Source organism: Brachycentrus maculatus, unplaced genomic scaffold, assembly GCF_059751285.1.
Source record: "Brachycentrus maculatus isolate JH-2025_06_01 unplaced genomic scaffold, ASM5975128v1 h1tg000206l, whole genome shotgun sequence".
Lineage (NCBI taxonomy): Eukaryota > Metazoa > Arthropoda > Insecta > Trichoptera > Brachycentridae > Brachycentrus > Brachycentrus maculatus.
In genome coordinates, this window is record NW_028280957.1 from 840,472 (window position 1) to 859,305 (window position 18,834).

The following is an 18,834-nucleotide window of genomic DNA, read 5'->3' on the forward strand; positions in this document are numbered from 1 at the left end:
AATTTTCTCTATGCATTTTTGACCATAGTCTAGACCAAAGATTATCTAGTGGTCTATACATAACCATAAACATCGAATCACATTGCTATCCAAAAGTACCTATATAAGTTGAGTTATCTTATTCACTTGTATTTTTGTTGTATTGTTGTATTTGCAAACATTCTTTGCCTCTTCCGCATTCATGCAACTCCTCATACATATCCGACGATTATTACAACTCCTGACCTGGCTGCTTTCAAGTATTCGACATACCTGGTTGTGCCATTGTAAAGAGTGAATGCTTTGAATTTGTTGTAAATACAAATCCATGGACGAATTATGTGATCCACTAAAAAGTTTTATATTTTTACGAAAAGTCCATGCAAGAAAAGTGAGAAGCTGAATCTTTACCATAAGTTTTATCTCCCATACATTCCTCCTTACTGGCATGAGACTCATGTCAAGAAGCCAAGAAGATGGGAAAAGCCTTCACGACAGCAATTTCAATTTCGAAGAAGCATGGAAGTCCAGATGGAAGGAGACTCAAAGCCCATCTACTTACTCTTCCGTGATGCAGGGCAGAGACCTGCTTCACGGAGAGCAGAAGCAGTCATATTTAAATAATTTATCACTGATTTTTTTTTAAATAATTTGTTTTAAAAATAATAATAATTCAACGAAAAAAGACTTAATTGTAAAACAACTTTGTGGGTATGGTTGTATGTATTTGTTTATTTATAGGATAAATTTATACGTAAAATACAATAACTAAAAATGGGAAATAAATCATCATAAAAGTAATATCAAGTATTACGTTGTATATAAAATGTAATTTTTATTAAAAATCAATCAGTTTTTAAAGTCTTTAAAAATATTTTTTGTAAAACTGCTAAGAAGTTCATTATTGGAGGTGTCACGTATTATTACATCCTTTATTCCTATTTATTAGATATTCGGTACGAACTGTCCATCAAATGTTTTGAATCCTATTCCGACTTTACTTACACAATGATTACTTACAACCTCTTTTTTTTGCATTGATTGTTGTATTGAGAAAATTTAATCGTAAGTTTATATATTCTGTAAAGAAGAAAGAAAATTTAATCGTAAGTTTGTATATTCTGTAAATAGAGTAAAACATTTTTATTATCTCCCCAGTGACTGCCGTTTAGTCCTTTATGAACCTCATTTGATCCTTATAATGAAAAAATCATTTCCGCTTTATTCTCTCACTCATTTAAAAATATAACTATTTTTGGTTTCATTCCATTTTTTAAATGAGCCGCTTTTGCTTACAACAAAATTGTGAAATTGAAATATTTTTATATGATAAGACCACAGAGAAAGTTACCGAACTACTAAGTACCTATTTATTTTGTGGGTTTTTGAATCATGGTAACATTGACGCATCTACGATTTCATTTTATCTATAACTATTGAGTTCCTCTTCCGCTTGCGATTTGGTTTGCTTCCATGGCTGCCATTTTGTTCGTGTGAATGTGTTGATAGTTAAACATGAGTGATTATTCATCGGCCCCACCACCGCAAAATCACAGCCAGACCGCGGCTTTCGCAGCGGCAGTACAACGGGCACGTTTGGTAAATATTATCTCACTTAAATCCGAGTTTGAAAATCGCCCCTCTCGGCTCGTCATTCTCCCTCGTATGGCAATTAAATTCCGAGTTTTCCCTTCTTTCTCGCCGGCGGATCCCTCTCCGCCGCTCCTTATTTGGAAATGCCTCTCTTAATGCATCTCAGTGTTGATATTATTGTGTTAGAGTCGTTTAAATCATGTTTTGTTTGTATCTTGTTTTCGTGCGCGATGGCGTCGTTTTCGCGGCATCTCTATCGCTTCCCCGGAGCCGGTATTTTTGGGAAAGTTGAAAGTTTGTATTTTGTGTTATTAGATCGCCGCAAAAATTGACGGAGGAGGCAGCAAGCGACCGTTGGAAGACGGACAGGAACCAAGCGCTAAAAAACTGGCGGGTATTGAGAGCGGATATCAGTCTCCTCCGGGAGCCATGAGGTATGCTAATTTTTTTGATTAAAAAAAAAATAATTTTTTTTTCGTTTCAATGCCACCTGAGTGAAAGTCACTCATTTGACAAAATGTTAGCTTTGTTTTGTTACCTGCTTGGGTTATTTAGTATTCTCGCAATGTTGTAGGTATAGCTATAACTGCTTCCAATTCTCCGAAGTTTATTTTCGAGTCAGAAGTTTTCTGTGTATTGTATAGTTTATTATTTAGGAAATGAGTGGAACTGAGGAATTCGGTATGTGGAGTCCTATCGATGATGATTAGTAAGTTTTTCTCAAAATTTACAATGGGGCGTAACATTTGTATGAAGGATATATCTAATTGGAATGTAGTAGAATTTTATGTAATTGTTTAAAATCTTATCACATTACAGACAAAAAGCTTTAATAGACATCGCAATGTAGTATTTTCGTAGATATTTCTTTTGCCTAATCTATTGAATTAACTCGAATGATGTGGTATTTATTGAATAGATTTTGCTAATAAAATGTAACATACCTACTTCTTTAAAAATAATATAATTTTATTCATGTAATTCATATTTATAATAAAAACGTAAATATATCACTAACATTAGTGAAATTTGATTCACGGTAATCTAACCTTTTTATTTAATTTTATAAATACAGTAATTGTATAATTAAATTTAACTTTGTTTTAAAATCACTATAAATATTTTATTATAACTTAATTATAATGTCTACCGGTTTCCAAGCTAACCGCTTCTTTATCAAGACTTACTAATACTAATGATCAGTATTAATCAGTCTTGATAAAGAAGCGGTTAGCTTCGAAACCGGTAGACATTATAATTAAGTTATAATTAAATATTTATAATGTTTTTAAAACAAAGTTACATTCAATTATAAAATGGAAAATCACAAAGTTAGTGCTTCAAATATAAATTATACATCATTCGTAGTCTTATGTTATTTAAAAACTGAAAATTCTACTTGTGATGCCATTTCGAGTGCCAATGTTAAAAATATAAGCAATTCATTTTCACTAATGTCACATAGTACAGTACAATCTCTTTTTTTATTTACCTAAATAAATAAAAATATAAATGTTCATTTGGTCAAAATTTTAAATCTCCTAAAGTTATTCGCTGATTGATTGAAAAGTGTATACATCTGTGCCAGGTGTTTTTTCATATGAAAGGCAAAAAACATGTTTGTTTGACTGCAGTGGCAGCGCCATCCGTTTCTAGGCACGCATGCACATACTGAGAAATGTTTGTGTATAAGTGATTCTATCCCAAATTGTTTATACATCATTTACAAATTAATTATTACCGTCGCTGCAAATGAATAACTTTATGTGATAATACTTTGATGTAATGCGTAATTGTATTACAGAGGAATATAAAATTCTGAGCTATTATATTTTGTATATTAAAAGCATTGTTAACTTTGTGGTATGGTAATATAACACGCTCCTTATCATTCATCGTTTACTTTGTGTAATACGACTTTAATAAATACGAATTAATTGATATATAATAATCATTCCATCATTAAAATAAAATTATTACGGTCTGACATTAATACAAAAATCAAATTTTGAAAGAGAGAAAGAAGACAAATGAATCACAATGGGAATATTTTTAAAAGTGGACTTGAAGCGAAATTTAGTTGGTTATTTACTATGTTTTATATCGATATTAGAGTCGAATTGTAGTAAATACATATCGCTCACTCCTTTCAAGAACGTCATAAATCAAAAATCGATAATTTTCAGTTGTGCTTGTTTTCAGAATGCCCAGAAAATGTACTATATCCCAGCAAAAGAGGCATATTTTAAACTTAATATTTACCCGCTACAGGGCAGAAAGTGTTGTTTTTTCATTTTGAAGAAAAGTTATTGTTTAATTATTTTTTAAAATCTAAATATTTTTCAAATGGAGAAAAAACCTTCAGGTTTTGCCTTAAAAGATCTGTTGCACAGTAAAAAGTTCAATAAGTGGCTTGATATTTATTTTTAATACATTGTATTATATTTTTAAATTAAAAAATGTTCTGAAAAATCAAGTTTTTTGATTTATGACGTTCTTGAAAGGAGTGAGCTATATCACCGGGAAGGAAAGGTTAATATATATAAGGTGACTTAAAGGTGGAGGTGTTTTGTTTTAAAGTGGAATGTAATTTTTTTTTCAGCGGGGGAGGAGCTGTTACTCCGGGAGCGCGTCCCGGCGTGGGGGCTGCCCCGGCGCAACAGCTGTTACCTGATCATGTCAACGAGCACATGAGAGTACCGGACAAGATGGTTGGACTTAGTGAGTTGTATTCATTCATTATACGTAACTGTTTATGTGTAATATATTATTAGATTAAAACCAATATTTTTAGCTTTTCCACTTTATTAAATAAAGTGGAAAAGCTAAAAATATTGGTTTTAATCTAATAATATATTAAAAATGCAATTCCATCACGAAGTGTCAGTGGATAATATAAATGTTGTTGGCAACATTTATATTATCAACTGGCAACATTTATGTGTAGTTGGCAACAACAAAAAAACAGGATTTATGTACATATATATTTTTTATTTTTGATCTTGCATCCCTTATGTCACTGCGACCATATTAGGTCTATTATTACCTGGATTTATACTTGAGGCTATGGACAAATTAGTTTCGAGTGTCGGTTTGTTTATTTTTTACCCTGTGTTTGGCATTGAATTAAATCAGGATATAAAGGTGGAGACTGACCGGAGCATTTCGTCATAAAATAAAGTCGTAACATCGCTCGCGGCGAGCATCACCGAGCATCCGAAACTATGGATGGAGCGCTCGGCTCAGTGTACCGACTGCCTGAATGCTCGCATCGTAACGTGTTACGTTACGACGAAATGCTCCGGTCAGTCTCCACCTTAAAGAACTCTTATTGTCTATATTTAACACATTGATGTCGGGCAGTTTTTTTCTTCAATCCCGACCCTAATCGTACTTAGATCTGCCGTCCGACCCTCAGTACACTAATGACAAGTAAATGATCATATATTTATTTATTTTATTTGGTTTGGAATTATACGGCAATTATAGAAAATTTAAAAAATTGTTAGATTAACAATAATAAAAGCCAATTAAATAATTCCACATATATGTTATGAATTATGCAGAATTTTTATGATTATCAGTAATCATTAAGAATGAAAAAAAAATAAAACCCTGAAAAGTTTTTTTTAAAGAGATGAAGTAACACATCAAAGTTCAAGTAGCCCCGTTCTACGGTATATAAATCAAAATATGTGTATGATAAGAACACAAATATGAAATAAAATAAATATAAAAATATTTGTACCTTTTTTATTTGTAACAAAGTATACATTATTTATTTTTTTGTTTGTTATATATCTAAATATTATTACTAAGGTTCACATATTTTTATGCATTATCTTCCCAAAAAAGAGACAAGCTCTTGTGCTTGGAGAGGGAGTTATCTTGTTTAATTTTCTACTGTAAAGTCTATAATTTATAGTGTTCGTTAAGTTAATTTCTTAGAGTGTTTGTGTCTATTATATTTTTAATTTCTAAAGGGAGGCTGTTGAATTTTTTATGCCTAACATACATGGAAAGTTTGCAGACCTCCCTTTGATGGTCTACGGATGGTTAATTTGACGGTTTTGCCTTTCCGCAGTCATCGGCCGCGGCGGGGAGCAGATATCCCGGCTGCAGGCGGAGAGCGGCTGCAAGATCCAGATGGCCCCCGACTCCGGGGGCCAGCCCGAGCGGATGTGCATGCTCACGGGCCCCCGCGAGGCCGTCGCCCGCGCCAAGTTAGTTCAATTCCACACATACCCTCCCCTTAACCCTGCATCCCCCCACCCCCGTCGCCACTTTGTGAATTCACAAATGCCAAACTTGCCAATGTGTAAAAATGTCATTTTAAGATGTTGAGGTTTGAAGTCAAGAATCGGTATCCGATAATGCGTTGTTACTAAACCAGGTTCATATTATAGATATATACACTGTATAATACCACTTATCAAGTTTTATTTCATTACACACAACTGGTTCCGAAAACTACAGATATTGTCATCTACACGGCTGTCCAAACTCAAAACACAGTAAGGGACATGTTTTTTATAGTACGTTTATTTTGCATTTTGGACTAAGTAAAAAAATGTCCATTACTGTGTTTTAAGTTTGAACAGCCATACAGGTGAATAGTAAAACTAGTCGTGTGTAATGAAATAAAACCCAATAAGTGGTATTGTACGAGTGTTTTTTTTTTAAATAATCAACATGGAATTCCACAAAGTTAATGCTGTATCAATAAATAATATAGAACATTCCTTTTATGCATATTTTACAAATGTATGAAAAAAAATTACACTGTTATTTAAAAAAAACTGTAAAAAAAGAAGAAAAATGAATGCAATATTTAATAATGCGTAACAGTAATTTGGAATTTTCTACATCCCTCCCATGAACTTACTGCTCAGTATTATGCGCAGAGAGATTGAAAATTTTTAATTTAATTTTAAATTATGACATTTATTTGGTTCTAATTTTTAGTCCTGGGTCCGATTCCCATGGTAGAGGGGTCAAATAAATTTGTCATTTCTTTCAACATGGACAACCGTGGAATGGTACCCGAAGCACTATTTTGTCAATGTGATGTTGCTCTATGCACCATTGGGTACAAATGATGATCATAAAGGAGTGTATTTGAAATATTATAATATCGGAGTTTTACCTACCATTAAAACTCTTATTATGTTTCTATTGATTTCTGGAGTCCATCATGAGAGAAGCGTTCATTTTCTTTCCCGTTATCGCGGTTTCTACTGTCTATTCCTGGGTCAGTGTCCTACTCTATGGTCGCTTTGTCCGTTTCCGCTGATTTGGTATCCGGTCATCCATGGATTTGGGTTGTTCATAAAGCTCATGATGCACCAGGTAGGTCTTACCTGGACTCCAGAAATCAATAGAAACATAATAAGAGTTTTAATGGTAGGTAAAACTCCGATATTATGTGTTCTGAATTGATTTCTGGAGTCCATCATGAGAGATCTGTCTGTTATCTCCTGGTGACCGGGTGACGCCTTTATTTGATGTTAACTGGTTGAAACAGGCTTGCTAGAGAGGAGTCTTTTGAGACGGTGTGATTAAGCAACTCTCTTTGGTAATATTTCCTGAAGGTATTTTCACTTTTCCAATTTCCTCTCTCTAAGATATTATCAATTGGGTAGTTTTCTAACCAATTGAGGGATGCGACCGCTGAGCGTGTACTGCCGGGGGTAGCTTCCACTCCTGCCATTTTCAGCATGCTCTTTACCCATCCTCCTATTATGGTTCTTGTAGCCGCTTTTACGGGGCCCCTCGTACTTATAAATAGGTTATTAAGGTTATCCACTTCCGACCTTCGATCCTTGGACAATTCTACTAGTTTTCTTGTCCAAAAGACTGGGTTTATATTAAGCTCCGGTGATTCTAAAAGTTTCCAGCTGGATTGCTGGTGTAACCGGGTGTCAGTCTTTGATCCAAAAGACGGATGTAATATAATAGAAGTGCCTTCATCCTGCAGGTTTCCATCCGAGATGTTTAGTAACGTCAGGTCGTGTACTCTTCGTCCTGACGAGAGCAGCAATAGTGTTGCCACTCTACACGATATCTCGTACAAGGAGTTTAGTTTAGGGCTATTTTTACAGAGCCAATCTTTAACAATCTGTGGATTCCAGATTGGAGATTTTGGAAGAGTAGGCTTTGCCATAGCTATTGCTTTAAGGGTATGTTTTACCAAAAAATTAGAGCTGAGACTTTCCTCAGCTGTTGGGTTACAGAATGTTGCTATCGCTGACTTATGTACTAGTATAGTATTGTATGACAATTTCTCTTCGATAAACAACTGCGCCAGGTATCTGGCCACCTGGTTTGCAGACGGTTTGTTAGGATGGAAATTGTTATTTGATGCCCAGCGGCACCATCTATCCCAAGCTGGCTTGTAGGTATTTAGCGTCGAAGCTCGCCACCCTGATAGAAGCAAATTCTTTTCCTCAGGATTCCATCTACTTAAAACGCCGTCCCACCCCCAATTTTCCAAACTTCTATTTCCAGTTCTTGGATTTTGGGCGGAGGTTTGCCGGTGGATGTGTCGATTAGTACCGATTCCAGGTTTGCTATTTTGAGTGGTGGTGCTAATGATCGGCGTATTAGGTCTGGTCGCCAGAACGCCCTCGGCCACCTCGGGACTGCGAGAAGGTAAGTTCCGGTCGCCTTGTTCAGGTGTGCTAGGATTCTTGGTATTAAATTTGGCGGAGGAAATATCCAGGCCAGATTGAAGTCCCAACATTGACTGAAAGCGTTTTGAAAGATTGCGCACGAGTCCGTGCAATCTCTTGACACGTATGTCGAAGTCACGTGTGCCGTTACGGAAGCAAATAGGTCTATATCGGGTTGCCCGAAGAGATTGAAAATCGGTTGGGTTGCTGCCGGTAAAAGGTGCCACTCCGGAGGTGTTTTTCCCCGAGATAGGTGATCCGCGTCTCCGTTGTATTTTCCGGGAAGAAACTGAGCTGTCAACGAGATATCCCACTTGTCTGCAAGGATCAGGAGGTCTTGGGTCAGATTTAAAAGTGTTAAGGATCTGGTGCCCCCTTCCTTGGAGATATACGCAACCACTGATTTGTTGTCCGATTGCACTAAGACTTCTGAACCGGAGAGGTTGTGAGCTGAGTGTTGAAGGGTTGCAAGCACTGCGAACAACTCTTTTCGGTTTGAATGCCACTTTTTCTGTTGGACGGTCCACTGACCTGATAAGGTTAAATCGTCTAAAGTTGCTCCCCAAGCCAGGTCTGAGGCATCTGTTGTCAGGAAATGACTGAACATTTCCTTGTGAATGGTGCTTGACGAGTTCAAGTTCTCTAACCACCATTCCACCTCCTGCAAGCACTCCTCGGTCATTGGAACTAACCTTCTGGGTGGAAGTTGCTTCAGCGGTTTGCTCGCTATCTGCAATTATCGGCAGTGCAGCCGTCCTCTTCTCACCACGAAGTTGGCAAAGTTTAACCTTCCCAGGAGACTTTCCGCTTGCTTTCGTGACCATCGGCGAGAAGACAGTATCGCTCGAAGTGATTGGTGGAATGCCGCACACTTCCGTTCCGACAGGGACTTGCGATTGTTGCGCATGTCCCATACGACCCCCAGGTATTCGCACTTTTGTGTTGGGGAGAGCACTGACTTTTGGAAATTTACATTCCATCCCAGATATTGTAGAGTGTTTACTGCTAGCCGCGTTTGTCGGCCTAGATCTTCCTTGGATTGGCTCGCAAGGAGGAAGTCGTCGAGATACACGATTGTCCGTATACCTTTCTGACGCAGTAACTCGGCTACCCAATTTGTAAGGGTCGCGAACATTCTGGGAGCAGATGAAAGGCCAAAGGGCAGACTTGTCATCTGAAGCAAGTTTCCTCGGTAGACCAAGCGCAAGAATCTCCGATGCTTTGATGCGATCGGGAGATGGTAGTATGCTTGTGAGAGGTCTATCTTTGTCAACCAATCGTTTGGTTGCAAAAATTCCGGAACCTTGCAGTGGCTTATGAGTTTGAATGGAGCAGGGTTTAAAAACAGGTTTAGGGACTTCAAGTTGAAGATTACCCGTGAGGAGCCGTCCGATTTTGGTGTTAGGAACATTTTTGATAAGAAGCTGGGAGTGAGATCCGCAGCTTCCAGAACACCGCTCTCGGTGAGTTCCTTTATTTGGGAGTCCATCTCGGCAGAAGGGGGTGTGCTGAAGTGATTTAAAGTATTCTTGTGTGGCATTATCAAAGGAGGTTTTGACACAAATGGTATTTGTGTCCCCCTTATCATTTTTAGCATAAATGCTGGTGCTCCCAGTGTCGCCCATGCTGCCTGGAATAACTTTAAGCATCCCCCGCGAAATGGATTCCTTCTGGCGTCAATTTCGAGTGTGCCTTCCTCTAAACTTTCCTTTTGAACTACCAGAAGTAGACTTGCCTCCCCCTTTTTTCTTGGTGGAAAATTTGCTGGAGCCAGCTTCTCCTCTGGGAGGACCGTTATTTTTGTTAGCGAGAGGCCTTCGCTGTTCACGAAAAAACTGGTTATCTGGCCTTTTTCTGGTAGGAACCTGGGGTCTTGATAAAGGATGGGTTGTTGCAGGTTTTATCGTAAGCTTGTCAGAGGTACCTACCCTAGAGAGGAAGGCCGTCAGATTTCAAAGAGATATTCTGAGCAAGGAGGGATTTTGCAAAGTCCCTCTCTGACATGCTCGTCTCTGACTTCCCCGAGTATGGATTTTCTGCGGAATTGTACCGCCTCTGTGCGCCTGCCACATACCATCTGAAGAATATCTTCGGAAACCTTCTGGTATGCGGAGTCAGGAGCAAACAAAACTTTTACTTTATCGAATACGTTTCTTTTATTAAGAATTATGTTCTTATCAGCGGCCCAATTGACCAGTTCTTGGAGCCCTGATTGAAACTCCTCTTTTTGTATGAGGAGGGCATGAGATAGAGCGGCGAAAGACCTTTCCAGCGAAGCTTGGGCAGGGGAGCTGACATCGCAGCGTCTGAGCTCGTCGTTGACTTTCAATTCAACAAACGATGGCTCTGCCAGAAATTTCTTCTGGACATCAACATATCGCACGCCCGCCCAGTTTTCACTACCAAAGTGTTGCAGCTTTTCTAAGGCTCGAATCCTGATGGGATTTGCTGTTGTAGAAAACCGTCGTCGTCTTCTTGCGATCCCGAGTCTACGGGAGAAGTGTCGCCTGGCGCCGCGACCTTAGCCCCGGTTTGACTTTGGAACACGGCGTCAGTCAAAAGTCCTATCTGCTGAACTAGATAGTCTATCCGTGGGTCCATTAACACTTTAAGGCGCTTTTGCTGACGCGGTTCAGGAGACTCTGAATCTGACGATAAAACGGATGGATCGCGGGATCTTTTCCGAGATTCACTGCGCTGAGAAGGCCCAGCTACCGGCGATAATGGCGAAACATTTTCTGTATCACTCATTTTCTATAAAGATCGGTGTTTTCGGACAGATGTGAAAATTTATATGAAATTAGGCACAAAGCATAAAGTTCTATAAAAATTTAATTAACTATCCGTCGCCCTTGAAAATCTTGACTCGCACGATGTTTGTAAACAACAAACACGTGTTTCAAGATGGCGTCGTTTAGTTTATAAAATATTCGAAATGAAAAGTTTTTTCGGTAAATGCGCGACAATGCCGTTTGGATTGAAGCGAAAGTTTATAATACGAGCAATTTTTTAGTTTTGTTTTTATAGAAGACGAGACACTTAATAATAATAAGATTCACACCCTTATCACGGTGTTTGTAAACAATTACCGCGCACTCAAAATGGCGGCGGCGTCTCGCAATCAAAATAAACACGATAATTATCCGTTATACACAAGAACTTGACGTTTTAATGACGTAAATTAAAAGAACTAAATATGTTTTCAAAGTTTATAACACTATCTACGATATACTGCCCAGGAATGAATACGATTTTTTCGAATTGATCGGACAAAATCAACGAACGTCGTTACACGATGGGAAAATGACGCTTTATAAACAACCCAAATCCATGGATGACCGGATACCAAATCAGCGGAAACGGACAAAGCGACCATAGAGTAGGACACTGACCCAGGAATAGACAGTAGAAACCGCGATAACGGGAAAGAAAATGAACGCTTCTCTCATGATGGACTCCAGAAATCAATTCAGAACACATAATAGTAAACATATGTATAAAAATTACTTTATCGTTTTAAAGTTATTACAGTGAAGTTGTGTTTTTTCGGTGCGGCGTTGTAGGGAGATGGTTAGTGCGATAGTGAACCAGCGCGGCCGCGAGGGCGGATCATCGGACGGGGGTCCCCCACAGAGGATGGGTCCTCCCGGAGGCAACAACCAGAACTTTGTAAGTTTAGATTAAAATTTTTTAACTATTAATTTCTTTAAGCACACTTCTAGTCGCTGCAATAAAACATTTGATACATTTTTAGCTTCTTTAACACTTTGACTGCCAATGTCAGTCACCGGTGACTGACAAGGCATTTCATTTGCGTCTCGTCAGCCACCGGAGGCTGACACTGTGTACCTTATATCGACAATATAAGGTACAAAGTATACTATTGTATAGTATTGCCATGTCAATAAATTCTTCCTTTCCTATAAATAAATATAAGGGTACGTACCTACATCCTCCATTAGCTACTGTTGTCTCCCATAAATGATTACTGCACATGTTAAAACTGTCACTAAGAATTGTATAGCTACATAAGGACCGTCAGTCCATTTGATCTTCACATTCGTTTGAAAATGCCATAACTAGGCGAAACAATTGTCACAATACAAATTTTTTGTGTTTTTGTTAATAAAATACAACTTAGTAGACTCAAAAAATCTGTGTTTGATTAAAAAATTAATACATAAACAAAGTATACTTGTTATAAAGTGTACTTATATTGACAGTATAAGGTACAAAAGTTCAGCTTCCGGTGGACGACGAGACGCAATTGAAATGCCTCATGTCGGTCACCGGTGGTTGACATGGGCAGTCAATGTGTTAATATTGGATCAGATAGATTCTTAGAATAATCGGGCAATCTGCCTCTTGTACCGCTTGAAGTTTTATCTAACCTGGAACATATGAAACTGAGTCCTTCCAAGATTAGTTGATTCTGTATTGTAGGTATTTGTTTTTTTTTAGGAAATTTGTAGAACTAAGCGCCGTGGCGTAGTTGGGTAGATGCTCGACTGTGAAACTGCGAAAATCATGGGTTAGATTCCCACCAATTGTAAATTAAATTTAAGAATGATTTATTTTCGATTGTCTGGGTGTTTGTGATGTGTTTTTCACATTTACCTTTTCCTTACTATCCTACCTGCAGACAAGCCTTTAAAAGTAGAGGCTTTGCGGGTTATTACTATAAAAAAAACACAAATTGCATTGCGAAACCCGATGTATGTGTAAATTCTGTAATATGCCATTTTGTAATATAAAATATACTTTGTCAAATGTGAAAAATGCCTAAATTGACCATACCAATGCGCAGTTTCATAAAAATATTAAAAAATTCTCAAGAAAGTATTTTTCCCCAAGACTTGATGAAAACTATAATGGAAAATCTCAGTTTAGAGTTAGTTTACATATTGATCATACACATTTTTTCCATATCTATTTACACTTTTTATATTTGTAACATTTAACAGACGCATATAGAAGAGCAGCCGATATGTAGTGAAACATTAACTTGCGTGCTTGTGTAAATTTTACCAAATATCTGCATGTCCAATCAATATTTGCTTCATATTTTCCTTATTTCATCATATATTGAAGGCTTGAAATTCAATTCAAATCAAAGCACCAAACTATACTCAGAATTGACTTAGCACTAATATCCTTGTAGAATCTCAACTCCAGACAACATGCCATGGTTGGTCACATGTTTAATTGTGAAACTGGCACTATCATGGCGGGTTAGATTCCTGCGGACTGCAAAAATAGTTTTGAGAAAAGTTTATTTTCAATCGGTTTAAGTATTCATATTTTCAAATTTATGTGATATTTGGGTTCTTCAATTCAAAGCTTTTGATAAATCTCGTATCATCTGACCTTATGATATACCAATATGCACATGTCGCTCACTCCTTTCAACGTCATAAATCAAAAAACTTGATATTTCAGGAGATCGTTTTTAAAGTTTAAAAATATAATGAAATGTATTGGAAATAAATATCAAACCACTTATTGAACTGTTTACTGTGCAACAGAACTTTTTAGGTAAAACCTGAATGTTTTTTCTCCATTTGAAAAATATTAAGTATATTTGAAAAAATAATTAAACAATACCTTTTCTTCAAAATGCAAAAATAACACTCTCTGCCCTGTAGCGGGTAAATATTAAGTTAAAAATATGCCGCTTTTGCTGGGATATAGTACATTTTCTGGGCATTCCGAAAACAAACAACTAAAAATTGTCAATTTTTGATATATGACGTTCTTGAAAGGAGTGAGCAATGTGTGTTTTAGCTTCTTTGCTACGTGAGAGAGTAAAATGAAATATTTATTTTTATAATTCTTCCAATATTGATTTGCTCACCAAGAATAACAGGACTCGGGGAGGCTAGATTGCCAATGTGGTTCCATGATTGATACCTTCAATTGAAGTGCGATTGATGCAACTTCAATGTGACCAGTTTGTTGACACGATGTTTCGTTGGCTCTTGAAAAGATTGATTATAGTCAATTTTATCAATGGTCTCTGGACCTCTTTTGATTGTTTTTGGTAATTCTTTTTTGACCGTCCAGAGTAAAAATTAAAAAAAGCCAATTTGTGCCTTTTGGTTCACTGGTATGTGCCAGAACATTGTATATATTTTTTTCTAATGCTCCAAATTGTTTTGTTTTATCACTTTAGTATGTCTTTAAACACCATCAAAGAAAACAACTATCAGCTCATTTTTTGACCGTGTTTAATTTCTTTCAATATTAACTAGACCGCATCAGATCTAATTATTGGGGAAAAAATCCATTTCAATATTATTCTAAAATCTAGAGATATGATGATCTTTGAAGTAGTGTATTTTGACAAATTAAAATGTTAAATTTGTGACTTTTTTGTTTCTTCCCTCCCACGTTGATTGACGGTGAAACCAAATGTTACTTCTCTGTGATAATACCCTCAGGTAAATCATTCGTTTGCTAAATCAGTAACTATTGAATAGTCTGTTATTGGTTATAGCCATTTACAGTAACCCTTGATTCAGTGAAATAGAAAATGTATACATTCTTAATGTCACTTGGTTTGGCTAGAATATGGTTCCAGCATATTTATACTATCTATAATCCAAATTGATGTGGAGTTCTATTCTATCTGCCTACCCCTGCAGAGAAGCAGCGTGATGGTTACTTAGTTAGCTATAATCCAATCCTAAAAAAAATTATCCAATCATTTTTAAATTATTATTAATTTAAAATCAAAATAACATGTGTGAAAATACCCTATTCACTGTTCAGCATATAGTAGACTCAATTTACAAAATAAAACGGAATGTTTTTGATATATGCAAAATGAACAAATCGATGTTACATAATTTCAATGTGAGATTCTGGAATGTCTGCTGCAATATTAAAAAAAAAGCAACATATATGTTTTGTCAGAATAACTGTCAACTGTGCTTATCATTTGGGGGTAACTACTGCCTACATACTAAATCAGGGATTTGAAAATGCCACTTTATTTTTGTAATGCGTGGTAAGTTTAAATTAATATTTTATTAATATAATTAAAATGTAACTTTGTTTTAAAATCACTATAAATATTTTACTATAACTTAATTATAATGTCTACCGGTTTCGAAGCTAACCGCTTCTTTATCAAGACTGATTAATACTTTTAGTATTAATCAGTCTTGATAAAGAAGCTGTTAGCTTGAAAACCGGTAGACATTAGAATTAAGTTACAATAAAATATTCATAGTGATTTTAAAACAGTGTTACATTTTAATTATAAAATGAAAAATCACAAAGTTAGTGTTTCAATTAAAAATTAAAATATTTTATTATGAGATATGAGTAGGTATTTGCTATATTGTATATTTTTGTGAAATATCAACTGTGAAATTGTTTTATTAATTTTTCGATTAATAAAACAATAAAATATAATCTTTTAAACTGGAATTTTTCAAATCATCTCTTAAAAAATGTACATTACTTTACATTTTACAAATTTTACATTCTTGTGTTGAATGTGACCCCAATTTTATAGAAAAATAGTAATTTTAAATAGATAAGCAAGATACTGGAGTGGTATTGTCTGATAAGGGAGGTTTCACTGTGTCGATCGCTTGTGTTGTCTGTACTATTTCCGTGTAAATTGATAATTTTTTGGTATGTCACAAACAGGAGGAGGGGGGCGGGCGTGGAGGGGGACACACTGTGAGTTTACACACTGATTATTTGAGATATTATGTTTTGAGAATTGGGTACACGGAGGAATTCCTATATTCATAGGATAAAATCCTGCTTAACTACCGAGGCTTCGTACGTCTCTTTTGTATGAAAATATAATATAAACACTTGAAAGGACAAATATATGAAAAATAGTTTTTCATTCTTCTGTCATATTTTGTTTTTTTTAAAATAGTTACTATCGTTCACTTGAATTTTATGGTATAAATGAGGATTCCTATCCTTCATTGCCATCAAATCAGTTGTAGCACTAAATTATTATTTTTTTAATTGTGAAAAGAAAAATGTCATCATGTTGTCTGTTTCATTATGAAATATTATTATATATACATATTTAAAAATCAAGTCTTGCCAAATATGTAGGAGATAAAATGAACTGTTTGTTTAAAATATGCGATAATCTATGTAACCGGGAAATAAGTAATTATTATATGCTTTTTTTTGTTGTTGTTAAATTGCTGTTTACATTTTCATTTAAACGACTTCACTCGTATTTGTTTTATTTTTACTGTATGATCAGCAAACACATTAAATATATTAAATTCTATCGGTGTTTGGACATGTGATTGGTCACACATAAAAAAAAATTAAAAGATAATATTTTGTGTTCTTCAGATTCAGAGTCTGCAATATTAACCACAGAATCACAATCCGATTCAATTCCTTCAACGATTTAAAACAAATTTCAATACATACATTGTTCAACATTGATGTGTTTTTTTTTTCTTCTCAATTTTTTCTTATATATCCTTTGCTTGACCGTTATTATTTTGCCATGATACAGTGGATCCTCGATTTAATCTCAAGTGGTTTTAAAATATTCCTTATAATAATAATAATAATAATAAATTTAGATAACTTATATAAGGCCATTTTTGTAAAATAATACCTATTAAGTGATTTGCCATATTGAGGTTTGAATGACTAAAATCTCCCTTATATTGAGATTCACTTTGTAGACCTCATTCTAACCAATTCTATGGAATTTAACCATGTTAAAACAATATGTGTGGTATGCGAAATAATACAGTAAACACATCATAATTGAAATATGTACATACTGCTAGTATGTACACAGTTTTATTTTTCATATTGCCACTGTATACATCAGTTACATATTGAAATTACACACGCTTAAAAATATTTATGTAAACTTACTTATTTTCTTATAAAGAGGAACAATAGATGCTTCATCTAGTTTACAAGTTGAGACACCTTTAATATGTATTGATATGTCATCTGTCTGATATTATCAATAATAAATATTGTTCTTATTTTCATTACATGGAGGTTTCTGTACATGCTCTATTTATATACATATTGAGGTATATTTTCCATGGAATATTTTCTATGGCTATTTGAAGGGGATTTTAAACATCGAACAATTTGTTTTATTGAGGTTCCACTGAATATTTAATTTTTTTTTTATTTATTTGGGTTTTTATAATGATTGATTTTTTTGCATAATTATATATAATTTTTTTTTATAAACTAGTGTATTGTGTGCTGTATCATAATCGCTTCCAAAAAACTTCTTACACAGCTTTGATTCCCATTGAAAATATTTGTAGCAAAAAATTAAATGCCATTAGATTTCATATCACAATCTACCACTATTTTATCCGAGTCACTTGCATGTTCAGAATCCAGCATCTTTTCAGATAAAATCATTATTTTTGTGTCATGATACAAAAAATACATTCTAGTAATTTGTCACTGTCTTGAGAAGTATATGCACTGTAGGTGTCGGGTTCTGGTCCCGTGGTTAGTGTCGCGGACTCTTAAGTCAGAGTTCCTCGGTTCGAACCCATTTTATCACAATTGGATACCTATTTCTAATAATGAGCCGCTTAGGCTCACAGAAATAGTATGAATTTGAAATATTTGTGTAAATAATAAAAACACAAATATTTCTCTTTAAAAAAAAAATGGTAGAAGCAATGTATCAGTCAGTTCATATTATATTCTTTCAATTTTAACCCTTATTTGCACACTATACTGCATAGGGGAGTAGATTATATCAGCAATGTTTTCTTGTTTGTTAATTATATAAGGGAAGTCACTAAGGGTTGCATACTTAGGAGACTTGTGAACTATGGTCATACTAGAAAACACCTCGCTTTCACTCGTAAACTCGATAAAAGACATGTGTTATAACACTCTCCTTATCATTCATCGTTGACTTCGTATAATACCACTCGAAACACTTGAATGGTATTACACAAAGTGAGTGATGAATGATCAGGAGAGTGATATATTACCACACCACAAAGTTAATGCTTTTCAATTACAAAAAAGGCGTGTTGTTTTATGATTGCATTTTGTACACGTAATTCTGACAATCCGGACTTTTGAAATGTGGATATAGTGTGCCTATTTCTTTGTTTATTTTTGTTTTTATTTTTTTTTTTTACTAAAACCGAAACTAAATTAAATTAGATGTATATATTTTAAATATTCATTTTTTTTTGTACATGTGATACTGATTTGACTAAAATTTAATTAAATACTGACAAATTAGACTACGCAAAAATATATTTAATGCCTAAATTGCTTTTTTAGTTTTTTCTTACAAATTTTAACCAAATTATGGTACAAATTCATCACTTTTCTATACTAGTTGTTTTAACAGATGTGAAGTATCTTTTTATATGAAGGGAATATAGAAGCGTTGACATTCACAGGCCTTACGACCTGGCTTTAGTGATCACTGCCTAAATTTATATCAAAGGGAGATTGCCTCAATTTTTGGAAGTAGTGATCACTTAAGGCAGCCAATGTCAGGTCGTGAGCCTTGAAGTTCTTCCGGATAAAGCCCCAGACTTCCATATTACTTGGGTAAAAAAAGATGCTTCGTAATATTGTT

The 18,834-nt window shown here is 35.2% G+C and overlaps 1 protein-coding gene across 11 annotated transcripts in view; it reads left to right on the forward strand.

The window, feature by feature from the left end:
* The first annotated feature begins 1,413 nt into the window (after positions 1 to 1,413).
* Positions 1,414 to 18,834, forward strand: part of LOC148307153 (far upstream element-binding protein 1-like) — a 37,589-nt gene continuing 20,168 nt past the window's right edge. For 5 of the 11 annotated variants that reach the window (XM_088263889.1, XM_088263893.1, XM_088263894.1 and 2 more), the window contains exons 1-6: positions 1,418 to 1,578; positions 1,888 to 2,006; positions 4,175 to 4,293; positions 5,657 to 5,795; positions 11,804 to 11,912; positions 15,903 to 15,935. In XM_088263889.1, the coding sequence (XP_088120015.1) occupies positions 1,495 to 1,578; positions 1,888 to 2,006; positions 4,175 to 4,293; positions 5,657 to 5,795; positions 11,804 to 11,912; positions 15,903 to 15,935 (603 nt within the window). In that variant the 5' untranslated portion in view covers positions 1,418 to 1,494. Of the gene's footprint in view, positions 1,579 to 1,887; positions 2,007 to 4,174; positions 4,294 to 5,656; positions 5,796 to 11,803; positions 11,913 to 15,902; positions 15,936 to 18,834 lie in introns of all 11 variants that reach the window. The other 6 variants (XM_088263890.1, XM_088263892.1, XM_088263895.1 and 3 more) reach the window with 4 other exon arrangements.